General features: G+C 35.7%; 1 protein-coding gene across 4 annotated transcripts; it reads left to right on the top strand.

Moving 5' to 3' along the window:
- The first annotated feature begins 2162 nt into the window (after window positions 1–2162).
- On the top strand, window positions 2163–22015 carry LOC135078876 (arginyl-tRNA--protein transferase 1-like). 4 transcript variants are annotated; one of them, XM_063973448.1, is made up of 14 exons: window positions 2163–2229; window positions 2298–2453; window positions 2589–2698; window positions 3234–3363; window positions 3968–4052; window positions 7750–7967; window positions 8589–8744; window positions 9066–9201; window positions 9481–9608; window positions 11324–11434; window positions 11902–12023; window positions 12279–12353; window positions 12453–12537; window positions 18754–18843. In XM_063973448.1, exons 1-13 carry the CDS (start codon window positions 2203–2205, stop codon window positions 12523–12525), a joined length of 1527 nt encoding a protein of 508 aa, XP_063829518.1. In that variant the 5' UTR covers window positions 2163–2202; the 3' UTR covers window positions 12526–12537; window positions 18754–18843. The 4 variants fall into 4 exon arrangements, with proteins under 4 accessions (XP_063829518.1, XP_063829519.1, XP_063829521.1 ...); XM_063973449.1 differs by having other exon boundaries at window positions 12453–12532; window positions 18754–18840; XM_063973451.1 differs by lacking the exons at window positions 12279–12353; window positions 12453–12537; window positions 18754–18843 and having other exon boundaries at window positions 11324–11514; window positions 11902–11983.
- Window positions 22016–22646: the final 631 nt, after the last annotated feature.

The following is a 22646-nucleotide window of genomic DNA, read 5'->3' on the forward strand; positions in this document are numbered from 1 at the left end:
TATACGATTGCAAATAATTGACAGGTGTTAATCAAGGGTTTAGGGGGCCATGGTATGGTATTAGGCTTCGGCCTTCAACTTTGGCTCTATAATTCAGTGATAATAAATGGTAGGTACCTTATTCAAAATTATTGATCTTCTCACTACATGAGTTTTATGATTTACTCCGGCTGTTCGTTCAAAGTATCATGTAGTAAAAGACTGTTTCAAAGTTGACTTTATCAAAGTTGCTTTACTATTTGTATAACGATGATAATAAGCTATTACAGAAAAAAATAGTGAAATGCATTTAATATTGTAGCATTGTTTAGTTAACTTTTAATTTTGTTGGATGACAAACATACACACCCTAATTAAGGGCCCAATGTTTTTTAGGTGTCGTCGGTCATCTTAACATGACGTGCCACAATGGGGTGCCTGAAAAATCATGGCATCCATAAGGAACAGTTCGACGAAAAGGACAATGACCAAAAGTGGTCCAAATGTCCACCACCAATGAGACCTATATTGGCTTATAGTCCATTAAATAGAGATTAACTTTCAGTATGGGACGAAAAAAAAATAAGCTGTCAGTAAAAAGTTATGACTGTTTGAAAAAATGTAGTCGCGCTAATCTCAGGAAGTAGGTACTGGTCCGATTTGAAAAATTCTTTTTGTTTTATGGATAGACCATTTATAAAGGATGGTTTTAGGATAGGTATAACATCACCCAACAACCAATAGGGGCGGAGCAGTAAAGAAAAATGTTGTAAAAATGGGAAACATTATTCTAACAATCCTCACGCGTACAAAGTCGTAGGCACAGCTAGTATAATATTTAATAAACCCCGCGCCACATGCGACATGACATAACATGCGTAGATTAGTCCAAAATGTGCAATGGATAGAATGATATCAAGAACATTTTTCGGATGAAAAGGTAAAAAACAGACTTTTCATTCAGTCATAACTTTTTACTGACAGCATATTTTTGATTGCGGTTTGGTTGTAATGAATCAGTATTTAGTAGACTATTTTACTACATAGATCTCGTTAGTGGTGGACATTTGGACCACACTCCATACATTTTTGGTCATTGTCCTTTGCAGGATTAATTCAGACTACTTTGCAGAGTTGAAAATTAATAATTCTTATTCTTTTCTGTATGTCTTTTTGTGTTTTTTTCGCATTTTCTTTATCTACTTACGATAAACGAAATCGTTTTTGAAGCGCTTAGTAAAAAATATAATGAAGCATCTTCATTTTCAATTTCTGATAAAAAAAAAACAGTAAATAAGTACCTACATATATCTATGCTATCTGATTATCTGAACCACCATTCAGGTTTCTGTCAATCTGTTCCTTACACCCTGTATACTATAAAAGTAAATTAGCTATTACATGGCCTATGTTATTGGAAAAATAATTACAATGAATGAAATAAAAGTGGTTATGTAACTAATTGAATTTGACGGAACCCTTGAGCTTGTCTGAGATATTAATAGTATTAATTTCTGTTCCTACCGTTTAATATTTTCTTTGGACTTATGACTAATTAGGTATTTTTTATTAAAATCATGCTTATTGTTATATTATTTTAATGAATTTTGACCATGCCTGTATTATTATAAGGTTTAATTTTATTGACTTGATACTTTTTATGTTCGTATTATTACAGCAGTTTATAATACATTTTGAATAATTGATTCTTCATGAAAGTATTAAATATTTAGTTATTTATTTAGTTAAGATGTGTAAAAACTTATAAGTATTTAATAAAGTGTAAAATCGAATGTGTAAATTATTACCTATGGTCTGAATTAATAAAATAGAGTTATTTACTCAAGTGTTTAATTTTAATTAAAGTAATACACTACAGTAACACTATACAACCTTTTTATTCTGGACAATATTGTTTTCCTAATAATCTTTTAAAAAGTGGACAATAATCTTTTAAAAAGTGGGTTAGTTTTGAGAATAATTTTAAAGTTAGTAAAAAATTCATTTGCAACCATCAAGTCCTTTCAAACTTTTAGAAGGCTATTATGTAAAATCAAATCACCTTATTTGTTTGGAGAACTTTTCTATTTAATAGGTATTTATTAACTTTGCTAATACAATGTCTTCTTCACATTGACTAAACCTGAAATATGGTGGATTTTTCGCGATGGCTATGACTTGTATTTATTTAGGTATTTTGCTATTTATTTACATATCACAGAAATGTTCAAAATTAGGATTCGTGTTTTAGTAAGTGATTTGATCAAGACAATCAGTATTGTGGTATTGTGATGACAAGTGGCTCTACTTTTTTTTAGGTCGGAATCATGATTTTCCTGGGATATTTTTTGAATTATATCATGCGGTATAACATGAGTGTGCACATTGTGGACATGGTTCAAGTTTCTAAAAGAGATAATTATTACTTAAATGACAATAGTTCAAATATTCAAAGGACATACTCTATGATTGGTGTTAGTAAACAGCGCTGCAGCGTTAAATTCATTCAAAATATTCATGTTGTTAAGTTCTTATTCACGGGGTTGTAAATTATCCATCTAGGTAGGTAATAGGTATTATAGCATTAATCCTTCTAATCATTATTTCAGAGCATTATCGACATTATAAATTGGGATGACATGAAAATGGCAAAATTGTTTTCAGCCTATCATATAGGATATTGTATTTGCTTCCCCATTTTTCATAACATGGGAGACAGGTAAACATGACTTTTGGATCTAGATTGTGTGTGTGTGTGTACTTGTGTAGATTTATCAATGACCTGGGATTTCCAACAGAATATTTATATTATCTATTGATGAATGTCAGCCAATATCTAGTTACTAACACCTAACACTAAAATGCTGTTCTTGATTCAACGAGACGAATGTTAGAGATAAAGTTGTTACTAAGTGTAATCCCTAATGCAGAAAAACTTTTCTTCTTTACATTCGGTTTTCAGGAAAGAATTTAGTACATAATTTATATTTTATTAATGCGAAATTAAACTCATCTTGCCGTTCCCAATTAACTGAAGTAACAATAAGAAGTAGAGTGAAGAGTAGATACCTACTTTGTTCTTTAAGATGTCTTGCAAGCAGAAAAAAGACGAACAAATTAAGATCATAACTTATGATCTTAATTTGTTCGTCTTTTTTCTGTGTGTTGTATAGACTTATGATGCTTATGATTCATAAGCATCATAAGTCTATACAAATAAGGGATAAGCGTTCAGCAAGGTCTTATGCTTTCAGGCTAGGCCCAACGTGGGCAGTGGGCATCGCTGGGCTAACTTCTGGCGTCCTCAGCTGCCTCACTCCAGCGGCCGCATATTACCACTTCTGGGCCGTGTTCGCAGTTCGCATTATGTGTGGCTTTTGCGCTGTTAGTACTTCTTTTAAAAGGCCTTCGACGCAAAATGTTATACTTTAGGGGATTATTCTATTTTATTTTACCTGTTCTGTAAGTACCTGTCTGTGGCATCGTACCTCCTAAATGAGTGGACCGATTTTTTGAGAGATCATATTTTGAGTTGTACAAACTATGTAGTCTTGTAGTTAGATAATACTACAGTAAAACCTGGTTAAGCGAGATATGAAGGGAATAAAATTCACTCTCTGTCTCAGTAACAGAGGTAACTATGACGAAAACAAAGAAATAACGAATCACAGTTAAAGAGGTTTGCTACGTCCGGGTCCCACTAACAGAGGTTATTCAGTGCCAAAGCGCCGAGACCTCATCATGAATTTCAGTTATCGAGGTTTCTTACTTATCCAGGTCCCACTTAATCCAGTTTCACTGTACATATGTATAAGTACCTATATGGATAAGGTACAACGAATGTAGTCAGGTAAAACTTTCTTTACCGTCACAACAAATACTCTTCTTATCTAACATTTTCAAACCAAAACGGCCGACTTTATAGTTCCGAGCGCGAGCTACTGGGACTAGGTTCTCTCTACGACAAGTTATGTTTACAAATTTATAGGGAGCTATGCAGCCTAGCATGGTGCAAGTACTAAGACATTGGGTGCCCCCTACAGAGAGAAATCACTTCATGTGGGCATATTGTGGTAAGCTCCCATAATATATTATATACCTAATGCATGTAGAGTAGATTGATGGACGTAGGAGGTTTTTATTAATTAACTCATCTAAAGAATCTATAGTGTAGGTAGAGTCTCAGATCACTGTACGGTAGTAATAGTCCAGTCAAATTAGACATGAACCCTGCAATAATTCGCATACAGCTGAAAATTGGTACGAATGTTCGGAGCACCGTTATGAATTAACTGTGAAAAGTCCCCATCGATCCGACGTGTGCTAAAAAAAAATTCAAGGTCAAACTTAAAAAATACGGGTTTTTGAGATTTTCAGCCAAACGGTAAGTTTTATCACAAAAATATGTATGACAAGGTTTAAGACCATACAATTATCTATCAAAATTGTCTATACACTTTCTCCTAAGAGTCAGCGTTTCTGAGATTCGATGATCCGAAGAGTCAAAAAAGTGTTTTCTTCATAACGGTCTTACACATAAATCCAATGTGATATCGCCTCGTGCCTCGACTCAGCATTGTATCATAATGTGTTGTCGACGTCGAATATAAAATGATCAAACTCAATGTCGTCTGTCATCTTTAATTATCGAAAAATGGGTGCAACTTTGACGAAGGACTGCACCGTGAGTTTCTAAGATACGAAGTTTTCGTGTCTATTATGTTTAAGAGCTCTTATATGCACACGTCACTACTCTACTTGTAACTCTATGGTCACTCTTTTAGCCCGACCAAGTTAGACAGTCCAGGTTATAATAATTCACATAGAGCTGAAAATTTGTGTGAATGTTAAGAACACCACCCTAAATAAAATGTCAAAAGTCCCCGACGATCCGTCATTTAAAAAACAAGTTCTCGAAGTCCCAAGTTTTTTGCATTTTTTGGCCAAGTAGTAAATTTATCATAAAAATAGATAAGAAATAATAGTAGATCATAAAATTATCTATTAAAATTGTCTTTACCCCCTTTTTCCTAAGAATCATCGATTATGAAGTAGAACGATTCAAAAAGTTAGTTTTGATGTTCTCGTTATATGCACATGTTTCCACAACACCTATGAGGGTTTTTGGCGTATTTTATTTACCAGGTTTTCCCAGTAGGCCTTTTTTAAGATGTATTTGTTATCCTGTTCAATTCAAAACTAGTTTAATAGAGTTGAAGTTGTGGACTTTTGGAGTAGTTAACAGAATGCGAATTCTCCAACTTTTTGCATCGTTACCACATAAACGGTGACTCTTAGGAAAAAGGGGCAAAGACAATTTTAATAGATTATTTTATGATCTACTACTATTTCTTATCATTTCTAATGATAAGTTTACTGTTTGGCGGAAAAATGCAAAAAACTTGGACTTCGTAAAATTTTTTCTAATGACGCGATCCGTCTGTGGACTTTTGACATTTCATTAAGGATGGTGTTCTCAACAATCACACAAATTTTCAGCTCTATGTAAATTATTATAACCTGGATTTTCTGACTTGACCAGGCTAAAAGAGTGACCATAGAGTTACAAGTAGAGTAGTGACGTGTGCATATAAGAGCTCTTAAACATAATAGACACGAAAACTTCGTATCTTAGAAACTCACGGTGCAGTCCTTCGTCTAAGTTGCAAACATTTTTCGACAATTAAAGATGACAAATGACATTGAGGTTAATCATTTTATATTCGACGTCGACAACACATCATGATACAATGCTGAGTCGTGGCACGAGGCGATATCACATTGGATTTATGTGTAAGACCGTTATGAAGAAAACACTTTTTTGACTCTTCGGATCATCGAATCTCAGAAACGCTGACTCTTAGGAGAAAGTGTATAGACAATTTTGATAGATAATTGTATGGTCTTAAACTTTGTCATACATATTTTTGTGATAAAACTTACCGTTTGGCTGAAAATCTCAAAAACCCGTATTTTTTAAGTTTGACCTTGAATTTTTTTTTTAGCACACGTCGGATCGATGGGGACTTTTCACAGTTAATTCATAACGGTGCTCCGAACATTCGTACCAATTTTCAGCTGTATGCGAATTATTGCAGGGTTCATGTCTAATTTGACTGGACTATAAGTAATTATAGGCATCTGTAACTGTATTTCGAAATGTAGAGCATTGAATTGATAGAGCTTTAAGATCTTTTAGTCCCAAAGACTTCTAAGTCCCTGCTAGACAAGCTTTTAGCTAGTGATTCCATGTCATCATGTAAGGCATTGCTTGCTTCTGTGAACGCTTTGGAATTAACTGTAACTGGAATAGGCAACATTATAAATTAGCTATGCCCCGGACGACGCGAAGAAAAAATATTTAAACTTTTCACGCTTCATACTCGTATATTTTTTCCCATTTTCGCAACATTTTCATTAATGCTCTGCTCTTATTATTCGAAGCGTAGGTAGTGCCTATAGCCTTCTTCGATAAATGGGCTATCCAACGCAAAAAGAGTTTTTCAAATTGCACCTAGGTAGTTCCTGAGGTTCTCGTTCTCGTTTCAGCCAAATGACGTCCACTGCTGGACAAAGGCCTCCCCCAAGGTTTTCCACAATGAACGGTCCTGCGCTGCCCGCATCCAGGCTCTTCCCGCGACCTTTACCAGATCGTCGGTCCACCTAGTAGGAGGCCTGCCCACGCTACGTCTTCCAGCCCGTGGTCGCCACTCGAGAACTTTCCTGCCCCAACGGCCATCGTCTCTACGAGCTATGTGCCCCGCCCACTGCCACTTGATTTTAGCAATTCTGCGAGCTATGTCGGTTACTTTGGTTCTCCTGCGGATCTCCTCATTTCTGATTCGATCACGCAGGGAGACTCCGAGCATAGCCCGCTCCATCGCCCTTTGGGTGACCTTGAGCCTTCTTATGAGGCCCATAGTAAGCGACCACGTCTCAGATCCGTATACCATCACTGGCAACACGCATTGGTCAAATACTTTCGACTTGAGACACTGCGGTATTTCGGACGTGAGTATATGGCGAAGCTTCCCGAACGCTGCCCATCCGAGTTGGATTCGACGATTGACCTCTTTCTCGAAGTTGGACCTACCTAACTGGACTGTTTGTCCCAGGTATACATAATTGTCAACAACTTCGAGTGTAGAGTCTCCAACCTTCAGAGTTCCTGAGGTTAACTTCTGCAAACAAAATACAAACTCAAGCTTTCAATATTAGTATTAGAAGACCTTACCGAGCCCTGCTGACATATAAACATTTGAAAATGAACTTAACAAGGTCCCTTAACTCCCATAAAACAGCTGATTGCACCGCTCTCACCTCAAGCACGTTAAATGACATAACTGAGCTGTGCGTCACAGTTTATCGAACTGTGTGGGTATTTCCATCCCGTAGAAATCGACATTATTTATTAAAACATGCATCTTTCTAACTTCCCCGTAAACAAAATTAATTATATCTAATATGCGAATACCTTTGAAGAAAACATGCATATTTTTGTTTATTTCCACTCTGTGCATAAACATGAGTATCTACAAAAATTAAATGGGTCGTTACTATATTTATCTACACAAATTAAACTTAATTCCGCGCATTATACAATTGCGAAAATTGTGATGATAATAGGCGTTAAACAATATAAAAGTACAAAACAAAAGAAAACAACTACAGAAGTGAATCTAACGCATTAAGATTCTAGACAATACGAGTAGCATGAGAGTTAGGAATGTACTTAAGAAGAAAACAAACCGATTTTCATAATTTCTGCAGGCATAACAATCGGTACATGCTCAACTTTTCTCCTGTGCGCTGCTGTGCACTACTACTCACAGTGGCCAGTGGGGTTCTACGTGTCTGGTGGGGCACAGGTGCTGTGGGCGACGGTATGGGTGCTGACGGTGACCGACTACCCTCGCCATCACCTCTACATCTCCAAGGAAGAGCTGGACTATCTCGTGAACACTATTGGAAATGTCTTTACGATTAAGGTAGGTCAGTATAGAGAGTTGAACTCTCTCGATCAGGGAAAACTGAGTTCAAAGGTACTATCTGTAAAAAAACTATAATAATATCTCAGAGCTTCTTTTGGATATGTGACATTTTTGGAGTCTGATATTGTCTGAAACCGACGGATAAAGACTTGAATGATGAAATCGTTTTTCTTTTAGGCTGGAAAAAACGCTCGTTCAATTTGGTAATATAATGTAGAAGAGTGTGGAAAACCTTGGGGGAGGTCTTTGTCCAGCAGTGGACGTCATTTGGCTGAAACGAATGTAGAGTCATAGAATTACCAATATTTGTGTTGAAGACGTAGTCGTTTCATATATGCCATAATCAGAACGTAATGTTATGGAATAGAAATCTAAATTATTAGTATGTAATTTCAAATCTGGTCGGTTACAAAATTGTAAATGCATCTGTACGGGGAAGAACTTCAAACGAGATATTATCAAATGTATTTCCTCCTTTTAAACTAGAGTACCTGAAAATCATAAGAATGAATTATATGAACAAAGAATTATACTCAATAATACCTAACTTGTCCGTAATTCGTCCTCTATACGCCAACCCGTCATTGTTGTTTGTATAAAGATTTCATCCTTTTTCAGTTAACAAACTCACAGGCCCCTTGGAAGTTAATATTGAAATCTGTTCCATTTTGGGCTTTATGCACATTGAATTTCGGTTATTCTTGGATGATCATATCACTGTGTCTCTATGGCCCGTATTACTATTCGAGAGTGGCGGAGTACAGTATTTACAGCGTAAGTTCATGACTTATGTATAAAATCTAATTGAGGTTTTTATAAATATTGATATTTATACATATACAAGTCGTAAGAACATCTGTTCAAATCTTTGAACAATGAAACACTTTTTCATAACTGTACCTACCCATGAGTATACTCATATACAAACTGTACCCATGAATATTTAACGACCTTTTTAATTACTCCCCAAAGTACAATACAAAGTCAAAAAAGTAGTTATTTTATAAAAAAATAACTGATACGTGACAGTCATGTCATTAGGTATTCAAATTAAGTAACAACCAGTTTCTAACACCCTGTATTTACATTATACAGGCATCTGCTCTAACTGCGCTGCCATTTTTTCTGCGGCTCATACTGGGAATTATCGTCATACAAACATTCCATTGGTACAAACACAACACCAAGATTCGAAGAATTAAGCACATCAGGAAATACTTCATTGTTGTATGTAAGTTACCCCAACTAACATATTACGTACCTATAATGCGTATTAGTAATAATAAGAATTATCCCTGGCCCTTGTCGCTAATGCGTTTAAATCTTTTACAAAGGGATAATAGATTCACTTAGTTTAGTTATGCCACGGAAATAAGTCCTTACATTTTCTATTATATTTTTGTACACGTGTAACATTGAAATATTTTCTACGCTAAGTAACTATTTATATGTATATGCAAATTTTTATTTTTTTAACTCAAATCTATTCTAATTTAAATGTTGTTTTCAGCTCACGTGATCCCAGGCTTGATGGTGTCTATTTGCTGGTTGCTACCCATGGTTCCGGGCCCGATACTGCTGACCATAGCAGTCGCACTCACCGCTGCCGGCATGGATCTTACATTAGATTTGTGTTATGTATGTATTTTATATTATGGTTGCAGAAAAAGTCGACCAAAAAGAGCAGTGAGGTCATTTAGTGCACCTAACACCTTTTAGGATATGTAATAAATTAAGATAGGTCCATGAAATTAAGCAGGTACCTTATAACCACGTGCATATCAGAAATTCCGGTTTAATTAATTTAAAATCATTAAATAACCTACCAAGTTACATGTAATATTTTTTTGACTTTATTCTGAACCAATAAAACGTATAAGGTGCCTTTACTTTAAGTATTTATTTATTTCCAACTTTAAAGATATCTACCAAACGAAGTGGCATATTAAGCTTAATTAATACTTAGTCATACTATGCTTAAATGTATTCATAAGTTAGAAACAACAACTTTATCATTATTCTTGATTTTTAAATCATCTTAATAGTAAGCAGTTTTTTGCCAGGTTTTGACCATAAGGTCATTTGATCAAGTGTATTTTTTATTGAGGCAACGTGATTTTAAAAGTTTTTATCGATGTTTTCTTATAAGCAGTTTTTATTTTTGTAAACCAACACGTGTTTTATAAGGATGATGGTCCTCTTATAACAATGTAGGCACAAACGTTTGTAATTTCATATGACATCGGTAGAATTCTACCTTTTTTATAGCCTGACCAGGAACATAAAAACCCTCGCCATGTTGCGGAAAATTAATGGTACTAATTTCTTTTAATGGCAACAGTAACTGAAAACTTCATTGACATGTCACCTTGCATGTCAGTCTATTGCTGTCAAAGTGTAAACAAACTTTATTTTAAATGTGCGCAATTGATTTTGTGAATTAAATTGCTAAAATCTTTTTATAGTCGTGAAAGAAAAGTGGTTCACAATGTGTTAAAGTATTTGTCGAAGAGAAATACTAAGGGTTCGGACAATATTTTCATTGAATAATGTTTCCGATAAAGGTTGTCAAATTGACTGACATGTTTATCGTATAGTACAGTCAACTATGAAAATTAGCTGTGGTTTGTTTCAACTACCTATTTTAAAGTTTATTGTCACTTTGTAAGTATTGAATTTTATGGAATTGGGAAAGAAGTACCGAGTTTGAAGCGTTCATGAGCAGACATTGTAGTTGAATATTCAAGTTCAGAATTTGATTATTGATGAATAATAATAAAATCCTACTTGCTCGATTGATGGTTTCATTTAATTTATTTAAACCAGTTTACCTATAATATAATATTTTTTTGTTAATTTATGAAAATATTAAATTAGCCTATAATCCTGAATCCTGATACATAATGTTACAAAGAGCATAAAAGAGTAATGTTAGCCTATTAATTTAATACAGGTACGACTGTACCCAGTGTTGCACTATCAAATGCAATTGACGCGCCTCTATGCCAGGGTTTTTATGTTCCTGGTCAGGCTATATTAGTATTTTGTCGTTCAAAAGTACAAGAAGACTAATTGGTCTAAACTGGAAAAGATTTTTGATTTTCGTTTCCAATGTATCACGCCTCCTCCATGTATAACCACAGAATAATAATAAGTACTGGTTACCCGGAGGCTAATGCCCATTTTCACCATCAATCCCTAATTTTTAAGTGACCCCTATGGTAACAAATAACAGGAATTTTATTTACACAGGGGTCACTTAAAAATTAGGGATTGATGGTGAAAACGGGCATAAAGCTACCTAGTTCTAAATAAGTATGGGTTCACAAAATCATAATGATTTTTTATTTCAGGAATTGACCCCTACGTATGTGAATTCTATCAATACAGTGATCAAAATAATAGGAAACACGTCAGGAATCATTTTATCTTTCTGTGTTGGGCAAGTTACACAGAAATATAAGGTTGTCGTCGGTATTTTACCTCTATTACGTAGAGTTTTAAGGAATCTCCTGAGTTACTTAGTTTATTGTTAAATTATTAGGTAATTTTCTTATTGCGTGTCATGTAAACTATAAATTACTGTATTTGATTGAAAAAGAGCCTGACAAAGGAGTTCTTTCCGCCACTTCTTCTCAGCACAAGCCCATATGTTGTCCCGAAGTGGTGGTAGGGCATGCTATATTTGGGATGTGTATAAGTGCGCTGGAAAAGGCCTATGTACTGAATAAAATATTTGAATTTGAATATAAAACAAAGCTTAATGACCCTTACTAATAATCCCGTTAGTCTTTTCGTGAGAAATTACTTCTGCCAAGCCAGATAAGAGATTTTATTTTCATAGTTGTAGCATTGGTTCGTAGTGTTTTCAATTGGTTCTCAAAGCTGAAGTCTAAAGATTTCAGTCGTTTTTACGACTTTTTTATTTCAGAACTCTCCGTTTGTATGGAAACAAATATGGTGTTTTCACGCTTCTGTGCTATTTCTAAGTGGATTCGTGTTTTTGATTTGGGGCGAAACTCACGTTCAAGAGTGGAACTCGAAAAGACATTTGTACGTTCACACTTAATTTTGATCATTTGATTAAATGGATATCTATCATTATTAATTCTTAATGCAGTTTATCGGGGCAAATGATATCGACCGATTAATTAAGGCTACACAAAACCTAATGTGATAGCTTACCTACATAGCTCCACATAAGTAGTGAACAAAATTGTAGAGACGAGACTTAAAGACTAACTTTTTAAAGTGATTTTGTTTTGGTTAGGTTTGTTCTATTTTATACAAGTCTATTAATTCTTTCAGACCCCGACGTCGTCATATTAAGCCAAACCCGTCTACAATGTCTAATATTTCTGAAGTGGAAGAAGAAGAATCATCGTAAGCTTGTTTTTTAAGAACTATCTAGATAGGTACCTTACCCCACACACACCTAAGTACATAAGTAAAGTTATTTATCAAGTAACAGTCATTTTTCAGGAATCGAATTCCAGCACAATCTAAGAACTCATCTATCACCGGTTTTATGAGGACGTCTGTGACTAAAATATAAGTAAAAGGTTAAGTATAAGTACCTACATAAAGTAAGCAATTACTTAATCTCTGCAAATAAAGTAAGCAATTACTTAATCTCTGCAATGGCTAGCAATTTTGAGAATAGCTGTTTTTCTTGATGTTCTGCATTTAATTTGGTATGCATTAATTTTTATTAGGTACATAGTAGTACCATACAAATTTTGTAAAGTGCACAGATCAGAGCGTACGTGTATAGGGTACTAAGTGGTTTAAACAGGCAAGCTTTTCAAGTCAATGGCAATAGCCCACTTTTCCTACTCATAAATGGCGGACACAGTTTTTAGTGCAAACTTCTCTCTACCCCTTTGGTAGGGAAGCAAGACCTCACAAATTATAGCCCACTACTCTAAACTTAAATTCGTAGGACATTATTCGCTTGTGGCGCCCAACTGGTGATCGCAAAATTAAATATGGTAGCCCCTCAGGTAGCTCTCAATGAGGGCTATCGTTTTAGCGCTCACCAGTTAGCGCCACTGTAGAGTAAGGTCCTGTCACTTGCTAGTAGCGAAGACAGTGGCACCAACTGGTGAGCGCGAAAGTGGTAGGAGGGGTAGCGCATTTTCTTACATAACTTTTCAATTCCTATCATTGGAGGTCCGAAAATATTTCTCATACAATTTGATACCATAATGATCATTCTTCATAAAAAATTTAAAACCTACATATTTAAAAACATAATCATTGATATTCATAATATCACTAATCATACACTTAGTTTTTACTAATATTTGTTTTCATATATTTTTCTATACTAATGATCGAAACTCATAATCATTCGAATAAATAACTATAATATTCATAAATGTGATGTATCCTAATATTTGTTTTCATAAATTTATTACTCATAAGTGTATTTATCCATATAATTGAAAATCATGATGTCTATATTCGTATTAAATCGTATTTTAACATTAAATTAATTTGAAATGGTCCAATGCCTGTTTTGGACCACATATTTTGTGCCACAAAACTAACGTGACAGAAACGAATCGCTGCAAAACCGACTCCACGTAGTCTTGTCTGCCCTACCCCAAGAGTGTAATTTAAAAGCCGGAGGCGCGGAGGGAGGGCAGCCCTCGCCCGCTGTAACGAGGCTCAGGCGCCCGGGTGAGCTGGAGCGGCTGAGGCTGGTCGCCGAGGCGCCGAAGGCGCCGATGGCGATCCAAAAAGCCGAAGCTGCGGAAGCAAGCGTGGGTGCCTGAGCCTCGTTACGCAAGGGCGGAAGGGCTGCACATCCCGCAGCGCCGGAGACGAGGAGATACCAATGCATGCTGCATGTTTGCTTTCATGCTGGATGCTCTGCATACTTATCTACTCTATTAATTATACAGGGTGTTAGGTAAATGGGTATATGAGCCGACACTAGCCCATGTTAACATGGGCATATAAATGGTATGGTAAAGTCAGAAAGGACAATGTTCGTTCTCCATACATTGTTCGCCTAAGAACCAACAATTTTGACATATTACTACCCGAAAGCGAAATAATACGATTCTGTGTGTAAGAACAATGATTCCTGATGGACACTTGCCATAAAATTAATGATTAAGAATATTAAATCACACCGATTTTATAATATGTCGTTTATGACAACATGGCGTCTAATGTATTGTGTGAATGTATGAACACCGATTCGCGAAAAATGTTTTGTATTGTCGTCACGCCGAGTCGCAGCCAAATAGTATAAAATAATAGAACAAGTTTTAGAAATACAACTCGGCATTCCACTTTTATAATATGCCCACATATTGCACGTAAATAAACAACATGAATCGTAGGTTGTTTCCACCCTTGTCATCTGACACATGAAATAAACTCCTATTGTATTATAGATATCGAAGCCGAATCGTATATAATAATAGAATGGGTTTTGGAGATCACTCGGGGTTCCACTTTTATAAAATACCTACATATTGCATAAAAATAACACGAATCATGAGTTTTCTTTTCACCATTTACATCTGACACGAGATAACAAACTCCTATCTCCATGACTACCGTCGTAGTCTATGCCAAAGACTACAATATTTTAAGCAAGAAGTTTCAAACCTTAGCGGCTACGGTAACCCCTGGGCCACATACATCGTGACGTGATAACATTCGGTCGACACTGGAACGAAGTCTTGCGATTATGCAAAAAAGCATCGTATTCTAGTGCGGCTATATCACGTTCAACCGGGGTTTTAATTCGACTAAAGTCCTGACTAAAGACTGGAAGAAAATACGCCGCATTGTATGAGCACTTCGTGTTCGTTAAAGCGGCTTCAGATCTAGAGCCCACATAGTTTTCTTTCCAATAATATCCGCAAGTAGCGCTGCATGATCTTTACAACAAAAACGGCAATAGTTATTAAGGTGCCAAAATTATATGATTACTTTGGCACGGTATTATACACGTTCGAAGATTTGTCATTTTCATTCATTTCATCATCATAATCATCATTTCAGCCACAGCCCACAGGACGTCCACTACTGAACATAGGCCTCCCCCAATGACTTCCACATCGCACGGTTGGTAGCGGCCTGCATCCAGCGCCTTCCCGCTACCTTTATCAGGTCGTCGGTCCACCTTGTGGTGGGTTGACATTGCAGAATATGACTTTTGATAGGTTCATCATAGAATTCGGCGGGGATATCCTCACGGAGGAAGTTCGTAAAAGGGCGGAACAAGATCTTTTAATAATGCAAGGCCGAAGCTGTAACGCGCGTGCTCCTACGTGTAATCCGGCGAGTATGCAATAAATAGTAATGTCTGGTAAATAGTGGTAATACGTATCGTTCGTTCGTTCGTTTCAGTCGAAAAGACGTCCACTGCTGGACAAAGGCCTCCCCCAAGGATTTCCACGAAGACCGATCCTGCACCGCTCGCATACAGGCACCTCCCGCGACCTTCACCAGATCGTCGGTCCACCTAGTGGGAGGCCTGCCCACGCTACGTCTTTCGGCTCGTGGTCGCCACTCAAGAACTTTCCTGCCCCAGCGGCCATCAGCCCCGCCCCGTCTATGTCTATATGCGCTACGATTACAGGGTATCATTTTGCATAGTCGCAAGACTTCACTCCGCTGCTGTCAAATCAAATTCGCATAATGTTATCGCAATGTGTGTGGCCCTTGGCCAAATCACAGAAGCCTATGCGAAGAAAGAGCACTTGAATGACAATGAAAATCAGGGTTACCATTTTATAAGATCTCCTCACTATTGAGGGTAACAAAGTAAAATTAATAATCTAGCCATTAATTACATTTATTACCTACCTATACGAGAAAGTAAAGCAACATGCGGTTTTATTTTAATTTGTAAAATATTTGTAACAGTTTGTTCCAAGTTTAGTTTTACAACAGTATTGCTGTTTCAGCTGTCACTGTGAAGCTTTGGGAAAATAAATAAATAGAAAAAATATTAATATAAATATTTATTTAAGTTTTTATGTTCATTATCATAATATGCCAATTTATGTTACACTGTGTGACAGTCTTTGACACTAAACAAACTCTTCAGATTATTAATACCTACCTACAGGGCGTTTTTATAGTTACCTACTCTTGCTGATGAAACAAGAAGGGTTGATTCTACTACTGAAATACAACTACTTTTCTTACAGGACCAATATCAAATTCTCAAAAAAATTCACACCCTCGTGATGGTGATAATTTCTATGGAGAGGGTTTTTTTTATATTCGGTCTCTTGGGATAAGTTATTCCATTTGAGCAGTAGAATTAATCCTTTTTATTTGATCACATATAAAAATAACACAAGTGTTTAGGAAAACTTCTTCTTTGGTATGGTATCACTACGGAGTTATAATGTCGGCAACTCTGTATCACTGACTTGTAACTTTCAAACAGTATGAATAATAAGGGCACCACATTGGTTTTCTTTCTGAAAAAAGGCTTTCACTTTTAGTACTAACCCTTTAGCACTATTTCATTGAAATAAAAATACAATAAACGCACAGAAGACTGAAATTGAGTCAACTGACGTGACATTTATAATTTGTTGACATTATGACAGTTTGACAAGACTAGGGATTGAAAAAGTTTTAATTGAAAAAGTAAAATGACAATTTATTAGAACGATTCACAAGGATATAATCGATTAAAAATATTTATAAAATGTTCTGATACTTGCCTGTAGCGATTATCCAATCCTGGTTTCTACTGAAAAACTACCTCGTGGCAAGATTTTGATAAAATAATAAAATCTTTATCTTCTCTTTCACAATCTATAAAAGTTCATTTGGTCAATTATTATACATGTGCTATGAATGAGGGTTTTCGCGATTGAAAAATCCGCGAGATGGCAATACGTAGACGCGAGGTCCAAATGCTGCATGATTGGTGGATATCTGTCAATGTCATGTCAAAAATAACCAATCATGCAGCATTTGGACCTCACGTCTACGTATTGCCATCTGGCGGATTTTTCAATCGCGAAAACCCTCATTGGCATAGATTATGAGAGACTGGCAACTATACTAGGTTGATATATGTTTCTCACACTTCAACTGGCATTGGATTCAACATCGGATTCTGACACTTTTACAGTTATGATACCATGAATATCAGTTTATGGTCCTAATTATTTTTATTTTATTTACGACCTTCGACCAGTTGGACACTTTAGATAGCTTCTTGTAATAGTGTCAATATCTTTTTAGCTTTTAACGCAAATCTAGTCTTCAAAGCAGTTTAATCGATTTATTTTATTTTCAAAATCGATATTTTATTGTCTATGATGGCCGCAGGAACATCACTATACATGGACTCCCAGCAATAAAGTACGGTAATGCCTCGTACAGATTTTATCGGCAAAAATTATGGAACTTGATAGGTTTTAGACCATGCCACGCACCAAAACGTCCGGAAGTTGTAATAGTATTATAGAATAAACGTTAAAAGACTTATTTATTTAATTTTTCAATGCTTAAGTGTCCATTAGAATGAAAGGGTGCTTAATGTATTAAAAAAAATAGAAAATAATTATGATGGGTTAATGTTTTTGGGCGGTTTTTTAGGCGGTTTCTGACAATGTCCTTTGATATCATCATTTTAATTTTTTAAATTTTCATACAAAATAAATTTTATAAAATCCGATTTGTATGAAAATTAAAATAATTAAAATGAAGATATCAGTTTTCTGACTTCACCATACCATTTATATGACCATGTTAACATGGGCTAGTGTCGGCTTATATACCCATTTACCTAACACCCTGTATATGATTTTTTTTAAGATACTAGTATGTCTGTTATAAAGTAAATTATTCTGAACAACAACATTATGAGTTGAAGTATGTTCTTAGTAACAACATTATTAATTAAAACAATATGATCAATTAAGTTATGAAGAAAAAAAGATCTGAAAATAAAAATTATGTATTTTAAATGGTTCTTGGTAGTAACAGTATTGATAAAAAAATTATGATTACTAACTGTTATGAGCTCCGATGGTAGTAATAAAAATGTATGAATAAAAAAAGTATGAAAAACAAAATTATGAAGAGAGATTATTATGAACACAAATCGGTAGTAAGACAAAGAATAGGATTTAGAATTTTATGTGAGCCAATATAGAACCGGTAGGAGGACTATCGCATTTGCACTCATCAAGATGGCGCCACTGTAGAGTAAGGTCCTGTCAATCGCCAGGGGTGCCAACTGTTAAGTATAAAACGATAGCCCTCATTGCAACAGTCTTGCCTTATTTGATTCAATAATATTTTAATTATTATAATAATTTGTGATTTAAGTTTTTAATTAGTTGATACGAGTAATAGCTGTGACTTACTTGTTGATTAACACTACTAGGCTTTTAATTACATTACGTATTTGTACAGATTTCTAAGTCGAAAAACAAATAAATTTTGAAGAAAAATTACCTTATATTTAGTACACATACGTAGGTATTCTTGGTAGCAAGAAAAGGTGAGTTGCTTTACTTTATAATAACACAAAAATTATTAAAACAGATGGGTAGGCTAAATAAGCTTGATCCGATGCCGTATAGTTACAAAACAAAAAAGAATGTCGGTTTTGTTACCATTCATTCATTCCCTTCACTCACTTTTCACTATTTCATTCAATTGCTGATGGTTTTCTGTCAAATCTGTCATCATTCTGTCAGTTGCGAATTATTTGAGAAAGATTTGAAAGAAAGAAAATAATTTAATATTTTATTTCTCACTGATCATATCCGTGTTACAGTTACTCTCGTAATAATATCGTGTCAGAAAGTCAGCTTGGATGTGCAAATATGCTGCGAAGTGTCGTGGAATATTATTCCGAACATAGTGGATACAGCTGCGGTTACTGCAAAAGTCCTGATTCTAATTTTAGTCATGGTCAGTGGCTTATTCCTCAGTAATGAAGATACAAAAAAAGATAGTTCCTATTCATAATCCAGTACAATGTAGTCTTGATATCTTAATCATGGTTTCACAGTTATTTTTAGGGCTTTTTTAGACGTCTTTCAATGCTCTAATTTTGCTCAATCATTATGTTGAACTAAACCAGTATAAAATGTATGAATCATAAGTATTTTAAAGTACCAATACCGTTTTTCTCAGGTATGTGGGCTCATGCTATGTCTGTGACAGATTACCAAGATCTCATAGATAGGGGATGGAGAAGATCTGGCAAGTACTGCTACAAGCCTACCATGGAAGTCACTTGTTGCCCCATGTATACAATTAGGTGAGTGTTTATGTTTCTGACAAGAAAATAATTGAGTGTAAAATTGTATAAAACTGACAATTTTAGACACTATGAACTGAATTGTTTTATTTCTATATGCCTAATGGTTCCACTTTCCTCAGATATTAAAAACAAAATATATTGCTTAATGGGTGGGTGTTAACCTTTACTTATCTAAAGACTTCATAGGGTTTTTATAGTAGCAGCAAGAGTATGTTCTTAGTACATTAATGTTGAACCATTTAATGTCTGTTTTAGTGATTTTAATGAAAGTTAATGTGTGATTCAAATGGCTTATCAGCATGACTAATTCTGCAGGTGCAGGGCATTGGAATTTAAACCTACTAAATCGCAAAAAAAGATTTTGAAACGATTCAATAAGTATCTGACGGGGCAGGACCTGGGACAAGCGGCTGACAGGGATCGTAAAATGTCTACGTGCAGTAGCGGAACTGATGAGGAGCAAATCCCTGATGGCAGAGAACATTATGTCGAGAGCACAAAGGCTTGCCAAGATATTGATGTGGATGCTGTGTTGAGCAGTGACATGATTGAAGAGCCTGCTATAATGAATGAAGATAATGTTAGCACTGTTGCCAGTTCTGGTAGGTAATTAACTGTGATCGACAAATTGATATGTCAATAATTGAAAAGTTTAAGTTCATATTAAAATCAACATAAATAAAACATTAATTACATTTTAGGTGAATCATCTCAAGCTAAAAAACCAAACTTACCAAAACCCACAGAAAAAATTAAAGAGACTGGAAAAGGTACGTAAGATAATTGTTATCATAACATGGCTGTACATACAGGGTTGTATGTATCAGTACTGTACTTATAAAGAGTTAGTCTTTATTTTTATTCCTTTCATGTTAACTTTAAATAAGCTTGGTTTTTACTGATTAATTTTCAGACTTGGGACCAGACCCCAATAAACCTCCTTGTAAAAAAGCTAAACAATTAAGGCTTCAGAGGAAGTTAGAAAAAATGAAAGAAAAGGGCATTGATGTGTCAAACCTGCCCAAGACCTGTAGAGACCAAGAAAAACAAGTTGAGGACTTTATCAACGAACTGCCCAGTGAAGTGAAACATAAGTTGGAGGTATGGTTAATAGCGATGACTCAGTTCTGGGAAAGTATAATATAATGGGACATTGATTGTATAGGGTAAATGTTACTTAAATGAGTCATTATTTAGAGAGTAAAAAAGATTTGTTGTTGCACAAGTTAATCAGTACGTGGATAATTTTCCCTACTATAATTTATTTGTAAATCAATAAAGTACCTATTGTATTATTCTAGGAAAAATGAGGTAATAAATAATGACTAATTTTCAGATAAGGTTAGTGCGTACTTCACCAGCTAGCACTGAGTGGCTAGCAACATCGAAAGAGACTCACGAAGTGTATGTAAAGTATCAGACCGTTATACACGGTGATAAACCAGAGAAAGTCACCGAACCTAAATTTAAAGAGTTTCTCGTTCAAAGTCCACTACTGGTAAGATTTTATCGGAACTTTGTGATTCATAAATAAATCTTTTTAATTAAAGATAAATCTGCTTAAAATTTTATAGATTGCATATTGTGCAAGCGTAAAGATAACTCTAAACACAGAAAATACTCAGACATACATGTTCATTCACAAAAGATTGTTCGAGGTTGACCTGTGAACCCCGTGTTTCAAATAAGTCATTGCAATGCTTGTGTGTTTTAAATGCTTTTATTATTATGTTGTTTAGCTAAACTTGTAATAATTTTTCAGGAGGAGCACAGTGATTCAGGGCCAGCCTGTGGTTACGGATCCTTCCACCAGCAATATTGGCTGGACGGCAAACTCATAGCTGTTGGGGTAATCGACATTTTGCCCAGATGTGTTTCATCGGTGTACTTCTTTTACGATCCCCAATATATGAACTTAACGCTGGGTACTTATGGCGCTCTCAGGTGAATATTTGACTTAATATTAATCCCTAGAAAGTGTAATTTTGTCAATCAGACCAGTGTTTTAGTACAACTGCATCATTAATCCTTCAAGGCCCGCGAATCTAGACAATAGATAATCAATTGTTATGACATTAATGAATGCCGTCTGGGACTCAAGCGGTTAAAATCGAAAATGTACTGTCCTAGTCAAGAATCGAACCATGGCATGGGATTGTAAACCACGCGTTTTTCTAAGGCCCTGAGCAGAGTTCATTATTTAATTAATTAAATAAGAATAGACAAACCTATACAGTTATTGTTATCATTAACACTATTAAACTAACTTTATTTAATTCTAAATAATTCAATGTTTCAGGGAGATTCAATTTACGCGAGAACTTCACAAGACGTGTCCAGAACTGAAGTATTACTACATGGGATACTACATCCATAGTTGCCGCAAGATGAGGTATAAGGGGAATTTCTCTCCATCGGATTTGCTTTGCCCAGAGACATACAAATGGTTCCCGATAAAGGATTGCATTCCTAAATTAGAAGCGTCAAAATATTCAAGATTGGATCCCGATTTGGACAGCACAGATGATAACTATCCAGCTGAATCTGATCTCAATTATGTGCCGGTTTGGACGTCTGGAGCAGTTATGTTCTACAAGATATACAGACGGAGAAGTCTCAAGCGAAGTGATGACAGGGATGAAGTGATGGAATACGCAAGATTGGTCGGCACAAAGTCAGCTAAGAGCATAATTTTATTTAGATAATCTAATAAAACTTAGACTGCAACTTTAGCAGCACTATTTACTTACTTAATTCTTAGTTACTAATTCAATATTGAAGGAGCTACCTAGAAGGGCAATCATGCTAATAACATATATATTCAACGCCATCTTGAGAACTGGACTCTACCCGGGCCAATGGAAGATTGCTCAAATTATCATGATTCTCAAACCCGGTAAGCCCCCAAACGCTACATCTTCCTACAGACCTATTAGTCTTCTACCGCTGATGTCGAAAGTATTCGAAAAAATTCTGTTGAAACGAATGAAGCCCCACATCGGTGATCTGATACCTGAACACCAATTTGGTTTCCGGGAAAGACACTCCACTACTGAACAGGTCCACAGAACCATAAACATCATCTCAGAAGCACTAGAAAAGAAACGATACTGCTCAGCTGCGTTCTTGGACATAAGTCAAGCCTTCGACAAGGTCTGGCATAAAGGGCTCTTGTACAAACTGAAACAGAACCTCCCATGCCCGTTCTACGAAATACTTGGGTCGTATTTGGGAGACAGATGCTTCGAAGTCAGATCTGGAGACTCTTGTTCTGCCCTATGCAACATAGCGTCCGGTATACCCCAGGGTAGTGTTTTGGGGCCCGTGCTGTACCTATTGTTTACCGCAGACCTGCCAACAACAACAAATACATTCACAGGCACCTTTGCTGACGACACGGT

The sequence above is a fragment of the Ostrinia nubilalis genome, chromosome 15 (assembly GCF_963855985.1).
Source record: "Ostrinia nubilalis chromosome 15, ilOstNubi1.1, whole genome shotgun sequence".
In the NCBI taxonomy this organism is placed as follows: domain Eukaryota; kingdom Metazoa; phylum Arthropoda; class Insecta; order Lepidoptera; family Crambidae; genus Ostrinia; species Ostrinia nubilalis.